General features: G+C 44.5%; 1 protein-coding gene across 11 annotated transcripts in view; it reads right to left on the bottom strand.

Annotated features, from left to right (window-relative positions):
* The window catches only part of LIMCH1 (LIM and calponin homology domains 1), a 341102-nt gene that overhangs the window by 46647 nt on the left and 272289 nt on the right, over positions 1 to 22166 (bottom strand). For 4 of the 11 annotated variants that reach the window (XM_065907146.1, XM_065907147.1, XM_065907148.1 and 1 more), the window contains exons 10-18: positions 19721 to 20023; positions 16761 to 17003; positions 15909 to 16241; positions 13739 to 13857; positions 13544 to 13655; positions 8277 to 8312; positions 3249 to 3375; positions 1593 to 1750; positions 981 to 1389 (exon numbers count right to left, since the gene is read on the bottom strand). In XM_065907146.1, the coding sequence (XP_065763218.1) occupies positions 981 to 1389; positions 1593 to 1750; positions 3249 to 3375; positions 8277 to 8312; positions 13544 to 13655; positions 13739 to 13857; positions 15909 to 16241; positions 16761 to 17003; positions 19721 to 20023 (1840 nt within the window). The remainder of the gene's footprint in view (positions 1 to 980; positions 1390 to 1592; positions 1751 to 3248; positions 3376 to 8276; positions 8313 to 13543; positions 13656 to 13738; positions 13858 to 15908; positions 16242 to 16760; positions 17004 to 19720; positions 20024 to 22166) is intronic. The other 7 variants (XM_065907150.1, XM_065907152.1, XM_065907154.1 and 4 more) reach the window with 2 other exon arrangements.

The following is a 22166-nucleotide window of genomic DNA, read 5'->3' as shown; positions in this document are numbered from 1 at the left end:
CAGATTTCAGAGATACATTCAGAGTTAAGTTAAGAAAGATGCTAAGAAAGTTAGAAATCCGGCTTGGTTCCTTCTGAACTTCAATTGGAAGATACACAGTGTTCAATTAGTTTAGCTTAGCAAACTTTACAGTCCCATGTCTGTGTCTGCTACCGAGGACTTCCACCTCTGTGTTCTACGATGGGCCCATGTGGTGTGCAGGGACAAGGAAAACTGATTTTTCTTTGCAGTCAACCTCGCTTGGGATGAAGGATGAGTACTGCCTCCGGATGTGAGGAAAAATACGAGGATTTGAGGAAGAAAAAAAGATGTTTGGCTGCCATAGAACCATTCTGTGGTTCTGGAACACTATTTTACACATTCATTGGTACCCCCTCACCTCCAAAATAACATAGTTTCTTCCCACCTAAAATTAAAAAAAAAAAAATCCATCTCATTTGAATACCAAGTATATCCCATGTATTTCTTATATTACCATTTTTTCCCCACTGGTAGCATCTTTTCAGTTATGATGTCAGAGGTATATACAGAGGTAATGGTATACACCTCTATTTACACTAAAGGTCATTAAAAGTTTGTTTTGAGGCATTTTCAATACCTCCAGATAAATGAAGATACCTAGGGTGCTGCTAAATTGGGGTCTGTTACCATTGCTACGGAGATATCATACCATCATGCATGCATGCATGTTCAGTCACTCAGCATGTCAAACTATGAAATAGACCTTTTGCTCAGGGAGGTGACTCAACCACCAATCTCATTCAAGCCCATTAGTATGAAAAATAGGAACTGAGAAGAATCATCAATCCCTGAATTGTTTGCAAACCAAATCTCAGAGACACACAAACTTCATAACTGTACATGTTAACGCATTTGCTTTTGTGTGATAAGAACAACTGCGTCTTCCTGAGATAAGATGCTTCTTTTCAGTGATCCCCAGGAGTTCACTTTTCGTTCTACCCTTAAAGAACTCATCCTACCTTGAAGGTCTTCAGAACCTCTTGAGAGTTTTTGGGCTGGGAGTAAGGCTTGGGCGTCAGCATAGGCACTGCTTTGGGAGAGACGGTTTTGCTCGGAGACCCACTGCCTGCGGACATGCTGGCATCCAGAACGCTGGGACGAGCGATGGTGGTTTCCACAGTAGCAGTGAACTTGGGCGGAGGCAGTGACTGTTGCCGCAGGTATTTCATAGGGTTGGGGTCGCTGAGGAAGCAGGATAAGTTTGGCTCTGTTGAATGGCTTCTTTCCAGGATTTTTGGCATCTCCAAGCGTTCAAGAACAGCTTCACTGATGGTGAATCTCTCGATATACTGCTGAAGGATACCCTCTGCCTCCTCCTGGGTCCGTGCATTCTTATATGCTTCATGCAACTCCCTCTCTCTGCGCTCTCTAAAGGGAGACATGGGAGGGGAAGCAAGAAGAGAGTCAACAGTCACAGGAATTGCAAAGAGGACCTTGGTAGGACCCAAAGTAGAGCTGAAGAGACCAAACAGGGTGTGTAATGATAGTGTCAGAGCCTTTGAGATGACTGACAAGTTTTAGAAAAAGCACATCTAAATAATACTGTATATTAAACAACAGAAAGAACCCACTTTTCTTGGACGATTTCTCTGTAGGTTTTTATGCTTTTCCTTCGTTCCCTTGTCCCATCCTCTCCAGCCAGTAACTTCTCCATTTTTTTCCTTTCTTCCTCTTTTCTGATTAAGTCCTGAGAAGCACTTCTTCTACGGCTCTTCCAACGAGCCAGGTCCTGTGGGGGAGGGAGAGGGAGACAGAACACTCTTTGTAATTCCGTTTCTACACTTTAGGGTTTAGTGAGCGCTGACTGGGCCAGGCTAAGACATTCCTCTACAATCCAGTGTAAGTTTGGTTGGAACAGGAATATCTTGAAGGCAGGAAACCTTCTGATATTCTACATTATCCAGAGCAGGGCAGCACATTTTGTAAAACATGGTAATGTAAAATTTGCTATTGTATTCTGTGTCATTTGTCAAATGTTAAAGTATTGTCTCACAGGATATTGTAAGAAACTTCATTTCTTGCTATTTATGACCTCTGCATTGTGAATGGACTCGCTGACAATAGAATGGTAGGAATTAGCCACAGACCTACACAAATTCCCTCAGGGAAGGAAGAAAAAGCAGAGAAACAATTGGTTTTGGGGTCCTGCAGAACCAATAGTTCTGTATGTCCTAAGTCATCTGATCATGTCCTAAGTCATCTGATCTTTATGACCACCTCACCACAAATGCTATGGGCAATGAGAGCCTAATGAGAAAGAGTTAGGATTCTGGAGTCAGACAGGTAGGCATGTGGCTGTGGGAAAGAATCCCAGCTCCATCTCTTCCATGCTTTGGAAACTCAAGCATGCTTCTTAGCCTCTCTGTACCCTGGTTTCCTCATCTCCAAAACAGAAACAATAAAGATACCTACGCTTGCAAGCTTGTTGTGAGGGTGAAATGAGGTATCGAAGGTCCAGTGCCAGGCAGGCACACAGTAAGTGCTTGATATATCATAGACATAACCGTTACCGCAATTGATCGACTTTGGGAAAGTTCACTAATTGACTAAAGGTAGAGTCAAATCTGCAGTGACTGCCTCAGAGCGCTCTGTGAGGATGAGATGAAAGAGTCCACTCTCCCCCGTTTCATACCGAGCTTCGAGCTCCTCTCCTGCCCTAGCTCTCTGCTCTCAGCACACAGACAACCCCAAGGCCCCCATCAGGCCCTGGAGCCATCCTCGATCTCTCACTCACTAGCTGTGTGACTCTGGACAAGTTACTTCACTGCTCTGGGCCCCTCTGTGGGACGGAAGACAGTAACATCTGCAGTTGCGAGCACGCTGAGTTACGGGGAGGATTCAGGAACGATTCACCGCAAGGCTCTCAGGACAGTACCTGTTAGCGGCATGCTTTCCACGTGGGCAGTCATCATCATCGTCATCATCTGCATTATTACCAACTCCAAACATCCAAACTCAGAAAACAGTGCATGCTTGATTTGGCATCCCACGCTAGGGGCTCCCGCCCGCGCCCCTCTGCCTTCCGGCCAAGCCTCCGCAAGGGTCCTCTCCTCACTTCCCACGTGGGCGGTGCTCACTGCTTGAGTCTTCTCCGCCACCCCCGCCCCTTCTTCTGCCCGGCTTTCCAGCCCGAGGCTCGCACCCGACCTGATCCTCCGCTCCCAGGGCCTCCGGCCCAGCGGCCGCGCAGTCTCCCCGCCGCCCCGGGCCCTGGCCCCAGCACTCACGTCCTGCCACTTGTCGTCCTCCTCCCGCAGCTGGCTGTTGATGAGCTGCAGCTGCTCCTGGCGGGCCCGGCTGTGCGGCTGCACCGCGGCGTCCTCCTCGCACCGCACGTCGAACATACTCGTGCTCCTGCGCGTGGAGAGAGCAGAGGCGCGGACGCGGTGAGCGCCCTCCAGCCCTGCGCGCCGCGGCGCCCGCCGCGCGGGGGCGCTACCGCGCGGAAGCCCGCCCCTTCCCCTCCGCAGCCTAAGGCAGCCTCGCGGTCCGCGATGGGTTCCCCCCTCGGCCGGCAGCAGCGGGCATGCTAGGAGCCTCGGCTCTTCTTTTGAAGCAGAAGCCAAAATGTGACCATCTTTGTCTTCAGTGATGGCTGAATCAGTCAATTAGTGTTACATGTTGGGAGCCAAGATAATATGTTTAAACTAAGAGGCTTGAAAAGGTATTTGAAGCTCTGAGCTGGTCTCACTTATAAATGTATTAGAAAATAAAATGAAGAGCATTAACATGTAGAGCTTGGAGAGAATTTGTGGGGAAGGAGGATGGCGTCCCCTGAAGTGAAAATTTAATTGCAGTAAATGCTTCTTTGTGCAGGACTGGCTTAAATGCTTTCTTCATTAACCGGCAATTTCTCCATTTAAAAAGTGACATACAGCCTCAATCTAAGGTACCACTTTTTCATGTTGTATTTTCTGAATTTTGGGTGCATCCAACAACTACGCACAAATGATACATATGTTTGTTGTGGTTTATTTCTATGTCCTCTGAAACTGTAAATCTGTAGTATGTTGATGGCATCTTGAAATCAAGAAAATAAGGTGTTTTATGGTAAGGTTAAGGGCAAAATATAAAAATCAGTGTATACTTTATATCCTACTCTTCTAAAAGCAAAAGGATTTGGAAAGCAAATTTTAAGAGCCTTTAGGCTGTTCATATAATTGATACATTCTGCAGGAGCTTATTAAATGTTGGGTAAGACCATAGGGCCTTTTCTGCAATGCTTATTATAGACCTTTGTTACAGTGAAAGCTGAAGCAGCAAGATGAAAACAGAAATAAAAACCAAAGCAAAATCTTCCTTTTTTTTTTTTTTTCTTTCCTCTCAGAGAAATGACTAGCTCTGGGACCAAGTGGGTTATAAAGCGCCCATCAAGTGGAGGGCCCTTTAAGAACAGAAGACTGTGACAGTCCATTTTTGAAGCCAGCTTAACACAAAGAAAAAGAAGAGCCATGCACCAAGACACTAACTAATCCCAGACATCATCAGTGATGTCCAAAATAGCTCCCCCATGGCCAGACAAAGCCCAGCAGCAGCATCGCTGGATGCCAGGGGTTCTTTAGCAGGCGGCTCTCTGGAAGGAGAAGACGACCCCAAAGCAATGGCTGCCCACGTTCATTTCTGTCGACTCCACTATGAACGCATGAGTGCCTCTTTAGATGGCACTCTCTGTTTAGATGTTGGACAGTTTGGGTCTGACCACAGAGAGTGAAAACTGAAGACTGTACTTTACTCTGGTTCTAATAATCTGGCTGCGTAGGACCTTCTTTGATCCAGGGCTTCTATCTGCATGGATGTGGCGGACTGCTGCGTGGAGCTGTCCACAAACCCAGGCCACAGTGCCGCTTGTGGAAACTGCCTTCCTGGGAGGTAAACTGTCGACTGCGATTTGTCACCTGCTTTATGCTGCTTATTCATGTGGTGAACGGAAAATTTAGGAATTTGCAGACTTAGGTAGAAAAGTCTAATCCATGGTTTTTAAAACTTCATGGATCATAATGCCCTCAAACAACCCTTCCAGAAAGGGACCCGAACTCATCCCATCTTTTTTCAGAGTTAAAAAAAAAACCCAAAAACTTAACTGTACATGTATCAAATTCAGCCTGTTTCTCTTTCAAGGCAATTTATAGGCTTTGTGAAGGTCTTAGAGGACATAAACCCCTCTCAGCTGGGATTCTACTGTAATCTACTAAATAGCTGGCAGATTATGGGAGAGAAAGGAGGTCCTTTCCTTCAACTTTGCCATCTGTAATTTTTAAAGGGCAGAATTTTTGGTTTAGGTCACACTGATGGCCATAGGGCAGTCTTCTTCTGGGACCTCAGTAAGAAAATGGCAGGCTTCTCCAGGATTTGAGAACTGCTTATCACACTTGATTGGTGTGGAGAGGGGGCAAGCAAGGCCTTCGGAACGGCCCTCTTCTGTCCCGAGGTCCTATCCCCACATGTGGCCAAAAGCTGGTTAGTGAAATAAAAAGAGAAACTCTTGTCTGCCTTCTCCTATACCAGGAAGTACTTTTTCTTTCTTGGGGGGGGTTAGAGAATTTTTTTTTCTTTTAAAAGCAACACCAGCAAAAGAGAAATAATAAAACTATGAGCAATACCTTTAAGCCATTTCAAAAAAGGAAGCAAGCTAAGGACTGATAATAAACAGAAAATGAGCTGAGTCACCATTCAGAAAATGTCCCCTCATTCAGAGGTTGGACTCAGCCTCCAAAATGAAGAAGTGCATATGGAGAGATGGGGTGGGGGACCCTGGTGGCGCTAGTGGTGAAGCACCTGCCCGCCAATGCAGGAGACATAAGAGATGTGGGTTCAATCCCTGGGTCGGGAAGGTTCCCTGGAGGAGGGCATGGCAACCCACTCCAGTGTTCTTGCCTGGAAAATCCCATGGATGGAGGAGCCTGGCGGGCTGTAGTCCATAGAGTCGCCAAGAGTCGGACACGACTGAAGCGACTTAGTAGACCATAACACATCGGGGGACCCTGGAGAGGACTCGGCTCCACAACATTAACAGGACTGGCACCGAACCTGTGCTTCTCAGCGCAACAGGCCGTGCTCTTGGGCTGTGGGGAACAGGGACCCTGGCCGCAGAGCCCGGGAGCCGCTCCCTGCAGTGGGTTGGCATTTCTTAGGGCCAGGATTAATGGACCTCCAGGGGAGCCTGGAAATTGTTTCTGGACCAAACCTAAGGTAAGGGAATTAGGACCAAAATGGCCTCTGGCTCTCAGTTTCCAGGCTCCATGGTGGGGACCATTGGGAGAGGAGGTATGTGGAAGTGAAGAGAAGGGCAAGAAGGTGAAACTAAATCCATGGAAACATTCTTGGCTTGCCAGGAGGCGGAAATTTCTGTTTGCCTGTGTGGTAGGTCTGCCCCTGACCCGCATTCTCCTTAAAGGGCACATCTTTTTTTGATTGGGCTGCATTTTAAGAATGTGTCAATTATGAATAAATAGAGCCTATGCCAACAGTTGTCTGTAAAGATTCTGAAAATGGGAGATAGTGGGGGGGGGGGAATGAAACATATTATAAATTTCTATTAAAAAAAAAACTCCTGACAAATTTTTTTTATTACCCACTTGATTTCATATAAATTATGTCTATTCCAAGAAAGAAATTCAGCCCTTTAGATGTTCCTAGATAAGACCCCTGGAAAAGAAGCTCCTTATACTCTTCCTGGATCACAAGCTGCTTTTTTTTTTTTTGTGGTAAATTTAGAAGAGCCTGCACCCCCACTTGGTTTAAAAAATCATTTACTTTTCCTGTGGGTGAGGTTTCATATTTAGGTACAGGCAGCATTCAAAAGCTCTTTAATGTAGCTCTTTTTCTTTCAGCTTTCAGGGTTTTTGAGAGATCTGTATTAGGCAAATTGCACAGCAGCTTTGCAATGATGAAGAGTAAATCCATTCTATCAAAATGTTTTTGCTAACCAAATCAAAGTAGTGTTTTGCCTATCAATCTTATATAATCCTCCTTTCAGTGAATGTTAAATACTGCCACTGTAGATTTTAAAAGCAATAACCAGGGTTCAGTTTTATAGACTACTTAACTCCATGCAGTCAGTCAAGCTCCGGCTGAATTTAGTTCTGAGACATGAATGTTTCGTGTGTCAGGCCACAGAGCAATCATACATCACACATCGGAAACTGGTCTCCTTGGCACTCGAGTCAGACTGCTGAGAGCTAAAAGTGCAGACTAAGCTGACATCTTGAACACAAACATGGAAAAAAGCACAATTCAAATGCAGTGGATGTGTGCCCTGATTGCAGTCACTGGTGGAAATTATATTTGTTCTACACTGTTCCTCGGATTCCTCACTCAGTGACTCGAAACTATGGCTCAGGCCAGGAAGACAGGCAGGGGGTGTGTTGGGGTTCATTCTTAGAATGGCTTGGACTCCCACAAGGCCACAAAACACCTTTCCCGGAGGAGACATCAGGCTTAGCGGGCCACTGGTGTTGCAGTGAGATATTGACCATGTTTCTTAAATCTGAGCAAGCTAGCCTTCTGCAAAGAAAACTGTCTTGGTTATCAGTTTCAGAATGCTCTTCCTATGGGGAATCTGTTTTTGAACTGGAGTCAATGTGGTCACAGATGGGAGAGAGTAGATTCTTCTCAAATTTGGATGTGAGGTTGGGGATTGGCAATGCATCTCTGGGTGGAGCAGAAACCAAGGAGAGGCAACCCAAGTCATGTTGTACATCTTGACCCCTGGCTGTGCCACAGAACATGAATGAAACCCCAGTGTTTTGGGCTCAGCATCCCACCGTTTATATTACTCCAACCTGGGAGGAACTTGGGCTTCTGAATCTATCATTAGTGGTTTAGAATTTATTTTCTTAGCTTAAAAAAAAAATGTGTCTTTGAGAATGACTGCTGCACGGCTAAGCCTTCACATATCAAGGATTCAATGCAAAGCGCAGAAGAGCCTTTTAACAATTCCATGGTTCAGAAGAGGTTCCAACTTCCAAACCCTAACAAGAACAACTTTCACATGCCCCATCTATGAAAAGCAAATGTTAAGTTTTAAGCAGCAGCTGCGTATTAGAATCATGCTTAAGTGGCTTTTTCATTCATCTCTCCTGCACCAAACATGTGTTTTGCATTCCAACTTCAAGGGCTTCTCTGAGGCTGCAGAGAAGAGTCAGTTAGCTCTTCAGTCCACTGTTACATCAACTGCGTTTCAATTAGTGGTGAGTACTGGAAGCATGCAGTTTAGGCTATAATTAATGTATTCCTATGAATACAAAACAACTTACTCTGCGTCGTCAGACACAGGAGTTCTCGGTCCGTATCTATAAGACCAAATCCAAAATTAGAGGATTGGCAAGACAGAAGGTTAACACTGTAACCAAGCTGGAAATAAAAACTACAAGTGAAAGGTATACGTGCCAAACCTTTTTTGCTGATCATACTGGAAGAGAAGTGTCATTATACAATTAGCAATATTCACTAATGGCTAAAAATGAAAGCAAAGTTGACATTTCTGAAGAATGTGAAATTGGTAGGAAAACCCAAAGGGGAAATAAAAATACCTCTCCATGTTACCCACAAAGAAAGAAATCTTTCAATATAAACACAAAAAGGCTTAGGTGCAACCCACAATGTTTAGAGAAGACAGCTTTGAAAAAACCAAATGTGTATTACGGTCATTCACAAATGGTTGAACTGGTTTTTGCCTTTCTGTGTAGACTAATGGGCTGTAATGGACACCCAGCATAGCAGCACACGCTTACTGACCCTTTCCCTGATGTGTTAATGCATTTGCACAAATAACATCAAAGAGTGTTTCTGAAGTTTTCTGAAAGCAAACCAGAACTCCAACCAGAACACCAATCAGTGCCTTCCGCATGCTTTTGACAAAAACCACAATTCCTAGAAAATTGGCAGCCTTAATCAAAACCAGAGGTGGATGATATTCCATAACTTGAAAAAGCAAAGTTGTTTTTTTTTAACCATCTTTTATATTCTTCTGATTATTTAGAGCTACAAAGTTGCACCTTCTTTAATATGGGCATTTTAAGTTTTAATGTATCTGATAAAACAAAGAAAAAGGTCAAATTAGAAAAAATACTAGAATATTACAAGGGCATATTTAAGTGCATTTAAAAAAAGGAGCTCCCACAAGTGACTATTTCTGGAAAGGGGAATTTTAAGAGAAGGTTCTTACCTATGCCCTGAAAGGCAATTTATTCATGCATTCTGATGGTGGACAAAGACTTGTTTGAGCAAAGAAAAAAACGCCAGGCTTTCAGTCCAAAAAATTAAATTTGGGGGTTTTCAGCAAAAACTACCTGATCCTATGTTCAGTTTCATAACAGTGTAGGGGGAAGGGAGTAATTTCTAAAGATCTCTTCCTATGATCTTAGAGAAAAAACCCCAAACACACTGGTGTGCACACACAGACACCCTTCTCTCTGATGCCTTTATTACCCTATAACAGTATGAATTCATGAATAACTATTTTCACGCACAGTGAGGGCAACCACACCAGGGAAAGACTAGTAAGAGTTTCAGTTGAAATGGCCAAAAGCAAGAAAAGGAAAGCGTTTGCGGATGTTTTTCTTCTGGAAGTAAGACCCATTTTCTGTTTCTCTGGGGGATAGTTTTAGAAGGTGCTAAAGTTTGACTTAATACATTCAGTTTTCCAAAACCATCTCCACATGGAGGCAGATGAATTCCTTCACATCAAGAAAGAGTACACGAACAGTGTAAATTCCACCCAGAATTAACAGTGTTAATTCTGAAGCCTGGATAAATGTTTCCCAGTTCACTAGTACGCCTACTGGAATAGGCATTTGAATATAGTGTTTTCTAAATTATCTATGGAAGTAAGCAGTTGTTCCTAATGGATGGTTAATCTAGAAATGACCAATCAATAGTTGGTGTTTTTGTGTTGATTTGAATATTTTAATTAATGTTTTACTGAAGTAAACTATACATACAGAAAGTGCACAGACCACACACACACACCTTGATGACTCTTCACAAACCACAAATCAGCATTGAGCTTTGTGCTGTGTGTACAGAATCATATATAGTATGTTCTCTTCTGAGTCTGGCTTCCTTATTAGCACATTTCATTTATGAGGTTCAGCTATGTTGTTGCATGCAGGGTACATTAGAATTTAAATTGCTTCTACACAAAATACTCAGCAGCATTTCATGGAGACCTCTGCCAACAAATGTTGATTAACGCTGCATTGCAAGGCCCATGAGAGAAGGGATTTTTCTCTGGGGTTCCCTGAAGAGTGACCAGGCCAGGCCCTCCGTAAGTATTTACTAAATCCTTATTGGAGACTCAGGAAATTGAAAAGAACAGTGCAGTCTCTGAAGATACCCTTCATTTATCTGTTTGCTATATACTTGTGGCTTTAAGACATTTCCTTTCAGACTAATTTATTAGCTTTATGAAGGGACCAGTTTCATCAGAATTGCCTTTGCTGTTATGGAGAAGATAATTAGAGCTTGGGCTTCAAATGATTTTCTCAGTTGTTCTATGAAAGATAGAAAAGAAAAGATGAGTTTTTAAAAGTCACTAATAAAGAGATATTTTAAAAAACGCAAAGTAGGTAAGTCAACAGGCTATCACCTACAACACTGGCCAGACAAATCACGGTTGGTATAAGCATCCTACCAAAACCAAGCAATTAATAAAGTTTAATTGTGAGGGCAGGGGTATTTAGAAAGATAAAAAGAGCACCTTCTTTACCTATTGATTGCATTGTGTAGTTTTCAGCACAAATAAAGCACTTCAGGATCAACGCTCAGCAATGCTGTGAACTAGCACAAACTTCAATTGAAGTGAGAAGGAAAAATGAGTTTACCTGTCATTTCAGACTACCCCCAGCACCCAGCACAGGCAGTGTTTTACACACAGCAATTACTCAATGCACACTTGTTGAAAGGAACCATGAGTTCCCAAGGTGTGTGCCTGCTCCCTCACACAGTTCTGGCACGGAGCTTCTCTGACTATATCTCCTCATGCTCTAACCAGCCATCCCGTCCAGAGGGACAGAGGGCAAGCGAACGGGAGCCGTCAGACCTCCCGCCCCCTCCGGTGACTCGGTAGGCGATGCACTGGCCTGGCCTGGGAGGCCAGCTCCCTCTTCGGACAGAGCAGGGCTTGATCTCGGATCTGTGACTGCCGGCTGTGTGGGCCTGGGCCTTGGTTTCTTTCTTTTCTTTTTCTCTTTAACTTGGAGGATAGCCGCTTTACCATGCCCTACTGGCTTCTGCCACACCACCCGGTTCCTCCCTGCAGAACACAGAGGAAGCGGCTCCCTCCCAAGGTTGTGTGGGGCGGGAAGGGGCTGCCCGGGATGTGGCCAGCAGGCAGCCTCCAGGCCTCACTGCCTCCCCTCCTCTTGCTAACTGCTTCCCACCAGCCTGCCGAGGCGGCGCCCGTCACCACGTCAGGGCATCTGGGGCCTGAGCCAGTGCGCTGGGCCAGGCCGTCCCTCGCCACCCACCTGCCCTGCCCAGCGGGGACCCAGGTGTAACTTCTCTACTGCCAGCGTCCCAGTCGTGAACTGGAGCCAGCGGGCATCCCACCTACCTGTGAATTCCCAGGAGAAGGTGAGCTGAGCGAGCAGAAGCACGTGGAGAGGGCGGGCACGGCTCCCACCCCTGCCGCCTGCAGCTAGAGCCACAGGGAGGCTCTGCGAGAAGCATTACGACTCGGAAGGCTGCAAGAGGCACGCTAAATCCAGTGGTAACGACAGCCTGGCTATCTACCTGAAATTTGGAGATTACTGAGATTCTCTCTGCTCTCCACCCCACCTTCTGTCTCCCTACCGCCAAAGTGAAGCAGAATTCTGTCGCTTCCTGTCTGATAGTGGAGCTTCACTTACGCTACACACTTCTTGCTCCTCTGCTCTACAAGATCTGGCAGACCACACTTTTCACAAGTCTATCACTCTTTCAAAATAACACCAGAAGCGTCAACATACAGGATTTTAAAGTAGACCATGAATCTCAGGATTACTATTTACCTATTTTTGTTTTATTTTTTTAATTTGTATTTTATATTGAGTATAGTTGATTGATAATATAGTGTTAGTTTCAGGTGTCCTGCAGAGATTCAGTTATGCACATACATATTATCCATTTTTTTTCACTCTTTTCCCATATTATTACAGAATATTGAGTAGAGTTCCCTGTATTACACTGTAGGTTCTTGTTGATTATCTTTTTTATATATTTCCAGCATGCGTGCTAAATCACTTTAGCCATGTCTGACTCTTTGCGACCCCATGGACTGTAGCCCACCCTGCTCCTCTGTCCATGGATTCTCCAGGCAAGAAAACTGGAGTGGGCTGCCATGCCCTTCTCCATATATAATCCATACCTTCATTTTAAATCAAGTCAGAGAATGGAATGAAAAGTCCACCTCTAGAAATCACTATTTGATAATGTCAAAATTAAATTAATTTTATAAGTAATAGATATCTTCTTTGGACTGGAAGACCCTCCTGGAATCAGAATGGAATCAAGTAGGTCAGAAAGAAGTTCCGCTCCTTTACCCGATGACCTCTGTGTGTGCTAGGAAGAAATGAGAGTTTCCCCATTTAGGCTGCCCACAAGACGGCAGTCAGAAAGAATGTCTAATAGGACAATTCACAACTTTTCTTTCCACACCTGCTTACATGCAAGAGAGGAAAAAAAAAAAAACCTCGGTAGACTGGGCCAATCATTTAATCATTTTGTTTCTGCTAGCAAGAGCAGGTGAGTGGCATTGATAAACCATAAAGCATTAATAACATATTCAAAGCATGGATCAAGGCTCAGACCAGAGAAACAAAGTCAAAACAGCTTGGGATAATCTTTTGACCTCTTATCTTTTACTGGTGGACCCTTGGCAGATTCCTCCCAAATACGTTGCTTTGCAAATGGAACTGGAGGGAACTGGTTTGTTGGATCCAATGTGACTAAGAGACATCCCAGTTCTCCAGGTCATCATGTCATCTTTCTGTGAATCGTGCAATTTTCTTTGGCCTTTCAGTCCACTGCGGCTCTAGACAGGAGCTGTCATCTCTGATTTCTCTTCTCCCTCTGAAGCCTCCCATGAAGAGGTCAGAGGATGTCAGCTAGGACACATCAGTCCAGCCAGTCAAGTGGCACTTACTGCTTAAGATGTTTTCAGTAGCATCACGCACTCGGCATTAACTCAAGGCAGGAGAAGCCAATGTTCACGGAGGCAGCAGCTCGCATAGCAACTGAGTATTAATACCAGGGACTTCCTTCATGCAGCTGATACTTACAGGGGGATGGGTTTCCCTTTCCGGTTCTCTGATTCCTGAGAATGAAAGCCGGCCAGCACCCAACCACGTGCAAAGGCTAAAACCTCTACCCCGCCGGGGGCGCTGAAAGCAGAACTCTGGCCCGGGGATGGGCGCATTCCTCTCAGGGACTCCGCTCCACGCCACATCACTCATCAAGGGCACACTGTGGCTGAAGCCGTCTGGGGGGCCAGCAGCCGCACACAGCAGACGCAGCACACCCTGGAAGCAGGCGGGGCGCTCACAGTGGCTGGCCGCTCTCCTGGGGCCTTCCGGCCTTCGGCGCCGTCTCGGAACCTCTGTGGACAACTCCTTCGGTCTCTTCGTGGCCGTCCTGTGGCTGCTGTCTGCGTGTAACTAAGGCCAGACAGGACGGCTTTACCGCGGGGAGGCGCTCACAGCAGAGGCCGGGGCCCCGCCTGCCGCCTTCCCCGCCTCACCTTCCCTTGTCCTCCGGGGGCCCTGGCCCGCAGGGACGCTGGGCCCCTCCTGGGACCCCGGCGCGGGAGCCAGCCGAGAGCCCCTCTGACAACAGCCATCTAGGTCAGAAGTCACGGTTCTGCGGGTGACAGGTAGCATCGGTAGCAAGAGAGAAGAGGAAGAGAGTTAGGAAAGGAGGCAGTGGAAGTCTTTGAGATGGAGAGGTTAAGAGAGAAAGTTTGGTTGCTATTCCAGAAGCTGGTTAGTTAGGATGACACCCTCAGAACGGGATAATAGAATATGAACCCTAGCAAGGCCCTGAGAAAGTCAAAGAAGGCTGGCCTGACTCTCCCCGTGGAGCTGTGATGACCCCTTAGTAGTCAGGGACTCAAGGGTGCATTTCTTACTGATTTCCTACTCCCACCCCCTCCATGCCTAATCCCCACTAGCCTCTGAAACTCCAGCAGTGACTTCTGGTGTACCCAGGTTATTTATATTTATAGCCTCCTCTATGGGATCATCCACGAAGAAATCAAACCAAAGAAACGCCTCTGTATGTCACAGACGATCCACGATGTGCTCTGAACATCAAGGACAGAGGATGGGGGAGGCTGTCCCGAGCGGTCCCTCCTGCCATGAGGGGCTTTGCTTTGCTCCTGCCCCGCAGGTGGAGTGGAGGATCCTGGGAGAATCCAGAATCTCTCTTTTTTTTCTAACAGAAACTCAAATCTTAATAACATATCTACATGGAAGAGACCCAGGAAAACTGAGAAGCTTACTAAAATTACTGAAACCCTCACCTTAAATACTCTCTTCAGCCAAAGACAAAAGCGGATGTGGGAATAGGGGTTTGGACTTCAAACGGGAGGAAGGCAATTCACTCGGAGATGGCAAAGCGGATGTTGAGTGAATAAATGTTTGCTGGACCATGCAGAGACAGTGGGGTGCAGACTGGACTCTGATCTCTAAGTCACCCCCACCTCACCCAGCATACAGAGAATCTAGAACCTCATAAATGCCCTGTGCTGTGCTGAGTCATTCGGTCGTGTCTGACTCTGTGACCTCATGGACTGTAGCCCGTCAGGCTCCTCTGTCCATGGGGATTCTCCAGGCAGTCTCAAAGGCCCCTTGCTGAATCATCTAACTTCGGAGAAAACAAAGCATAACTTTAGTTCCACCCTGATGCTCCAGGCCAGCTGCATCTATCTGGGACTTATCACCCCCTGTCCGGAAACCTACCACCCCCTACACCTGCCCCGGAAGACTCATCACCCTCTGCCCAAATACAAGTGTCATCTCAACGAAAGAATACTCAAAATATCCCGCCTGATTGACGTTTCCCTTATCGCTTCCACAAACCTCCCTATAAGTATGAGGCCTCCCTGATCCCTCTCGGCGCTCAGCCTGGTCCTTAGGCCGACTGTCGCTCCTCCTTGCCTGAATAAAGGTAATCTACTTCTGTTGAGGTCGTCTTTCCTTTTCTGCCTCGCTGCAACTGTACCTTACATATCCCCCAAACAGGGCTTGGGAAATCACAGCTGGAAGCCCTCCAGTAAGAATGAGGACGGGGGGACAGGTCTACAAGGTCTTTTCCCAGTTGATCCCTCACAAAGTTGAGCGGTTACTCATCCAAGGAATCCTGACTCATAGGAACCCCCACAAGAGTCTTTCCACTCGAGTTCTGCTATATGTTTTTAAAAAGTAGAGGGGGGAGAAGTTTACTTTATTGTGTGGCTGCTTAGATATCCGAAATCTGAACTTAATGATACTAATAACTATTTTTTCCTCCCTTATAGGATAAGAAAGAGGGAGTGTATAGATAATCTAGATTTTTATCAACATATTTTTAGGAAAAACATGAAGGGTATCATTAAAACATCCCATCTTGTCTGTTCAGTGTTGCTGGCGAATAAAATAGTGCTTAATGCGGCCAAGGGAAAAAGGGTCATTTGCCAAAATTATTGGCATTCCCAGGCAGTGATTCTGGTGACAACAGAATCAAAATGGATGTCTTTTAATTTCACACACGTTTGTCCTCTGGGGTACTGACCTCCCTTCTCTGCTAACCAGCAAAAGAGCCTGTTAAAACTTTGTCATCTCTGGCGGTTTCTTTCATGCGTGTCAGCGAACTCTTTAAAAGCAGCAGTGATTCCCATGCAGACCTCCTTGCACATGTAATGGTGAAAATACCTGCAGCCATTCTGTGGATTTAGCATGCGGTCTTCCTTTGAGTTGGACGTGGCCGCTGAGGCAGCAGACACGGAGCATGTGTGTATGCTGCGGTCGTGACTGATGCCTTCCTCTGCGCTCTCCCTGGGCCCCGCCCTGCCAATGCTGAGCCGCTTCCACGTCTGCTGATCTATCTCTGTCACTGGTCCAAAGTGCACGAACTTTTGCCTAGGGCCGCTGGAAGCTTTCTTATAGGCCCTTGCCTTGCGGCTGGCAAAGTCATCCCGGAGGGCAGTTTCCGCTTTAATTTCTGGTGAAGGCCCAGGGGCACACGTGTGCTCCACGTCTCCATCCCTAGTCAGAACCGGAGATAAGTTCCAAAGGTTTCTAAGGTGAGTACAGATGAAGGAAGAGTTTTTAAAATATAGTGGATGTATGAAAAACACTTGGATGGCTAAAGCAGAATTGCTTTTGCAGTAATCAATCAAATGAAGAAATGATCATTGCCTTGCCTGGGTAAAGAGTGCTTCTACAGGTTTTAAAATATCACTTCCAAGGTCATAAATGACAGCATAAGAAAATCTTAGGTACAATAAAGTCATTAAAATGATTTAAAAGTCAAGTTTACATTCCTTACAAATAAACAAGCCTGTTGAAATAAGCATTCACAATAAGTCTGAATTGAAAAGGATGTTTCCTGTCCATGTGGCTTGTAATTTTTAGTATTAACAAGTTTTTACTCATGCGAAATATGTTCTGTCTTTTGAGAGGTATTTCTTTTTTATGGTCATGAAAGTGAAGAGTGATAGAAGGATATGTGTTTGATTTGCTCAAAGTTAAATGATGCCACTGTTAGGGGAAACCATGACACACCTCGTCTGTTCTGACACTTTCAGCCTCTCCCACGTCTCCAGGTCGGCTTCTGTTATCCTGGCAGCCGTGATAAAGCGTGGGGCCTCACGGTGAGGGCCAGGCCTGCCCTGAATTCTCCGCTGGGCCAGGTCATCCTTGTAAAGATCCGGCACCTTCCTGAGTCCCTCTTCCGCAGGTTCACTCTCCTGGGCCCGCACAATACAGCTCACCCTTGACTTCACCTCTTCTGTCTGGCCCTGGTTTCTGTTAATTTGGTCCAGGCCCCCACATCATCGGAAAAATCAGGTTCCAGGAAGAGGAGCAGATAAACAGAATGTCAAGCACAGAAATTCAGAGGCTGAGCACAGAATGGAATGATGGGAGCACCTTTCCTCTCTCAAAAATACGGAATCAATTGTAGCCTGGATTACTATGCTACTCTTCTGACAGTGTAACGAGACAGACGTTTCCACCAGATAAGAGTCTCTAGTTTAGTTTAAGAAGAGAAGCCAGGGTTCGCCATAAGGGCCTTAGAGATGGGAATGAGATTTCAGTTTGACAGCAATGATGCCCGATTCCCACACGATTCAGGTTACTGTAATGAATTCAAGTTTTCTGATTGAATCCCTGAGCCCCCTTGGAATGTCCTTTACTGCAGCAGTGAAATGTTAGTAACAAGCTCTGCATGATCCAAATTCTAGGATTAGCGTGGAGATAGCTGGAACATTGCTCACATATTAGGCATCTCAACCATAAACCTTCGTAGGTATGCCAGAAAGTATGATTAGGTCAATGCTGAAGAGAAAGGTTTAGGGTTCAAACTCAGTCTCCGACTTCTAATAGCATCCATTAGGTCCGGTTAATGCACACTTGACGAGCAGACAGGGTATCCTCTCTACTTGTATCCACAGGGGCAACACCCATTTGTTTCTTATGTCAATAACTGTTCACCTTTATTAATGATAAATCTGATACTTTCTCTTTTTTATATACAGAGATGTTTTAATCAGCTATTTCTTTAAGCTCTCTGGCAAAGTTTTTTTTTAAAAAACTTTTTTGACCACAGGGCAAGGTATGTGGGATCTTAATTCCCCAATCAGGGATCAAACCTATGTCCCCTGTATTGGAAGGTAGAGGGAAGCGGCCTGATATTTTCAATTGTTCCCCCAAGAAGCGAATATTAAATGGCTAATGTTGACAATATTATCATTTAAACTAAAAACTGCGGCATCTATGTGCATAAACATTCCATCACATTAAAAGTCAGTTTCTAACTAAAATATGTTTCCTAAGATAGAAGTTTTTAGAAATCGACATACATAGGGCTATTCATTTTTTCCAAGCTAAATCACCTGGATGAGTATTTACAGTCTATGGACATCGGAAGGCTACACAATTTTCTATTCACTTTCAGTTTGGGGAAGGGGAAGGAAGGGCAGAGCAAAAAGCCACCAGGGGGCTCTCTTTTTTTCAACAGTTCTTTGAAGCTCTTTAGAGAGATCATGGGCTGTGCCCATGCGTCACTCAGGTGACAACAGACAAATGGGGCTGGAAATATCAGGAATTAAAATTGCATGCAGGGGAAAGGAAAAAAGGAGGTACAAAAGCTACTCCCTTTCCTAACTCAAATTGCTGATCCCCACCAACATGTCTTGATGCTCCTCGGTTATCCAGAAGTTTTTGCTTCACCGGCAGCAACCGATCCCTCCCACAAGGCCCTCTGAGAATGGTGTGTTACAAGGCATGCCAGCAAGAACTGCAAAGACCAAGAGCCTCCTGAAGCTAGAATGTGTCTTATGAAAACTGTGCCAGGGCTTCTGTGCTCTAATCCCTGTTTATGTCCAGAGATCTCTCATGTGCTTTGTATCTGGTGCTCCCTAAATAAAAAACTAAAATACAATGGAAAACAAGAACTACTCCACTGATCTCAATGACTCTGCCCAAAGAACCACTTTAATTGTGTAAAATACAGTTGAGATATTCACATTCTTAGTTCAACAGATTATGAACCTCTTAAGTGATAGGCAGAAATATGGCAATTAAATAATAAAGATGTGAGCTTTGATTTTGATATAAAGGAAAAGAATGATGAACTCTGCACGTGAAAATTTAGCAGGCTGAAGACTTGACTGATTTCGTATCCCTCTTGGGATAAAAATCACTGGTCAAATCCATTTCATTAAATTTTCCTTTTCTTAATTAAGAAGATGGAAGAAAAGCTGGGACAAAGAATAAAATAATAACTTATTTTATTAAATAAAATAATTTAAAAATAATTTCCATGACAGAATGAATAGACGTGTGTTACGTATCTGAGGACTTTTTTTTAAATGAGAAGTCTCCATCATCAGATGTCTAGGTGATCACGCTGCTGTGAGGGAAGAAACAGCAAGCCTCATTTTTTTCCCCTTCCAATATCTGAAAGGCACTAATAAGATAGAAGGGTTCATAAAGAAAAAAAGGCAAGTGAAGTCGCTCAGTCGTGTCCGACTCTTTGCGACCCCATGGACAGTAGCCTGCACCAGGCTTCTCTGTCCATGGGGTTTTCGAGGCAAGTGTAGTGGAGTGGGCTGCCATCTCCTTCTCCAAGAAGGGTTCGTAGCTGAGGAATAACTGTGATTTCTGCTTGCTGTGGATGGACTGGGGCAGCCTGGAGAGGTGGCCGTCCCTGTCCCATGTCACAGAAGGCCAGTCTGACACCAGCACGCATACGTGGTGTGGACATAGCACGCCTACAACACTTGGGCCCCAAGTTTATTTGGTGAATTCAGCCCTGTTTTGGACCTGGTCATTCTACTCCCTGCCATGTGAACTTAGAAGAGATTAGCTATCTGGAATTCCACTTCAGAATAAACCCCCATTACTGATTACATGTAATCAAGGCAGGAAATAGAGGAACGGGAGCCGGGGTAGGGGCTATAATTCAAATCACCCTCACCTCATTATATTGTTTCACACACACACGCACACAGAGTGCACACCTTTTATGCTCTAGAGTTTTCTTTTCTGAGATTCCCTCTGAGTGCTGTTTGCTGCCACCTGATTTCTCTGCCTCTTTTTTCCGGTAAGGCCCGTAGAGGAGTTGGTTCAAAGGCACCATTGGCTTTGTCTGGTTCATCCTTGCTCTCCTAGCAGCAAAGTCATCCTTCTCAAGATCAGGCAGTCGACATGCAGCTTCATCTTCTGATTCTGAATCTCTGCCGTGTTGGTGGACCAGGAAAGGGTTTTCTTTACGAAGGATAATATTGCGAACAGCTTCTTTCTCATCATTTAATTGCTTTTGACTGACAGAGCAAAATTAAATGGAACTCCACATGTGATCAGACCAAAGCAGTTTTTAAATCCCCACTGTCAGGCAGACAACTGTCTTGTTAGTGAAAGGTCTTCTCGATATCGTTAGTCCAGATGACATCTGTTTACTACTTTAATCCAGCATTGCAGAGAGTTAGGGTGGGTTTCAAAAGCTGGAATTTAGCCAGCTACTAGCAGTACTAAACATTCACTTAACTTGCAGCGCCCCGTCAGCATGAGAAAGACAGGATCCTAAATGGCTCTGAAAGTGACAATCCAAATTCTTTAATGAAATTGGGAAAAATAAGCATCTAAGAAATATTTTTATGACTTTGTGGTTTTTTTGGTTGCTGTTGTTGGCTTTCTTTCTTTTTTTTTTTTTTTGACTGCACTGCACAGCATGTGGGATCTTAGTTCCTTCACCAGGGGTCAAATCCACACCCCCTGCATTGGAAGCACACAGTTTAAACACTGGGCCCCCAGGGAAATCCCAAGAAGCATTTTTTTTTTGTTATTTTTTTCTTTTCCTCATTAGTAATGCACCCAATAGGTACAAAATTTATTTTGACTGACAGGGCAAAAATTTGAGCCACCAAGAAACTAATCTGGGGGAACGGTACTGAATACAGCTATGTGACGGCCCAGCTAGGATCTGTACCAGATTGCAAAGTGTAAGGATAATCTTCCTGCAACGCTGAGCTAACCTGAGGCATCTGGGATAGTCTATGACCATTTATAGAATGGACTCAGGCACAAAAGCTTATCTTGCCCTGCTCCTTCCCACCAGCAATCCTTTCTTCAGGCTTTTACCCCCACTATTCTCCACCTTTCAGCTCTTCTTTGTCATAGTAAATTGTCAAGTAAATTGTGTTAAGGCATTCTGTCAAGAAGTTTACTTAGGACTATTTTCATTTTCAAAGAAATCTTGAAGGCCCCAAACTTTAAGTTCTTGGAGAAATGCAGTTTAATGGTGGACTATTAGGACTTTTTATGCTTCTTGCTTTTGTCGGGGGCAGGCAGGGTGAGAATACAGTTGATGGTGCCTTTCTGATATTCAGACAAACTCCTCCCCCTACTCATAAGATCAGCCTAGCTTCTAAATCATAATAAAATATTAAAACTTAAAAAATGATTTATTATCTTTTCAGTTCATAGAGATGATAAGTAAATGAAACATCTTGACTTCTAAAGGAAATTGAACTACTTTGTATCCAATTCTGAGAGAGGATTAAGAGTAAATTTTTCATGTTCATGGGACAGGTCAGCTCAAAAGTGGAGACAGGAGGAATTAGGTTGGCTAAGAGCAAGGAGATGCTGTCTACACTGGTCGACCAGGTAGCCCACTGTCCAGAGGAGGCCATAGCTTTAGGTGACAGTAGGCCCTCCCTCCACCTGACTTCTGGAACATCAAAATCAAACTCTGGGCAGCTCTAATCATGCCCAGAAAACTCTTTCTCCCTGCTGACCACTGTTCCCAATAAAATTTTAAATCATGGAATTTAGAGGTGATGGGTGATGCTCCTTGAATAAATTTATTTCTTTAAAAAATTTTTTTAACTGAAATATAGTTGATTTACAATGTTGTGTTAGTTTTAGGTGTACAGCAAAGAGAAGCAGTTATATATACATATTGTATATATATATTAATATATAAATGTTTTATATATTAATATGTATATTTTTAAGCTTCTTTTCCATTAAAATTGCTATATTGAGTATTGTTCCCTGTGCTATACAGTAGGTCCTTGTTGTCTATCTATTTTGTATATAGTGATGTGTATCTATTAATCCCAAACTCCTACTCTATCCTTCCCTCTCTTTTTCATTTGGTAACTACACGTTTGTCTTCTACGTCTGTGAGTCAATTTCTGTTTTGTAAGTGAGTTCATTTGTATCATTTTTTAGATTCCACATATACATGATATCAAATGATATCACATATTTCTCTTCCTCTGTATGACTTGCTTCACTTAATAGGACAATCTCTAGGTCCATCCATGTTGTGCAAATTAAATTCATTTCTTAATATATGAAACACTGCCCTTTGAGCGGCCCTGCTCTTCACTTCCTGCCTGGCCCCTCCTGGACTGTGTTACACTCTCCTCCCTGCCTCCCTAGCCAACAAGTCTGGCAAGA

The sequence above is a fragment of the Muntiacus reevesi genome, chromosome 16 (assembly GCF_963930625.1).
Source record: "Muntiacus reevesi chromosome 16, mMunRee1.1, whole genome shotgun sequence".
NCBI lineage: Eukaryota > Metazoa > Chordata > Mammalia > Artiodactyla > Cervidae > Muntiacus > Muntiacus reevesi.
The sequence above is the reverse complement of the archived record's forward strand: the minus strand, read 5'-3'. Positions and strand labels throughout refer to the sequence as shown.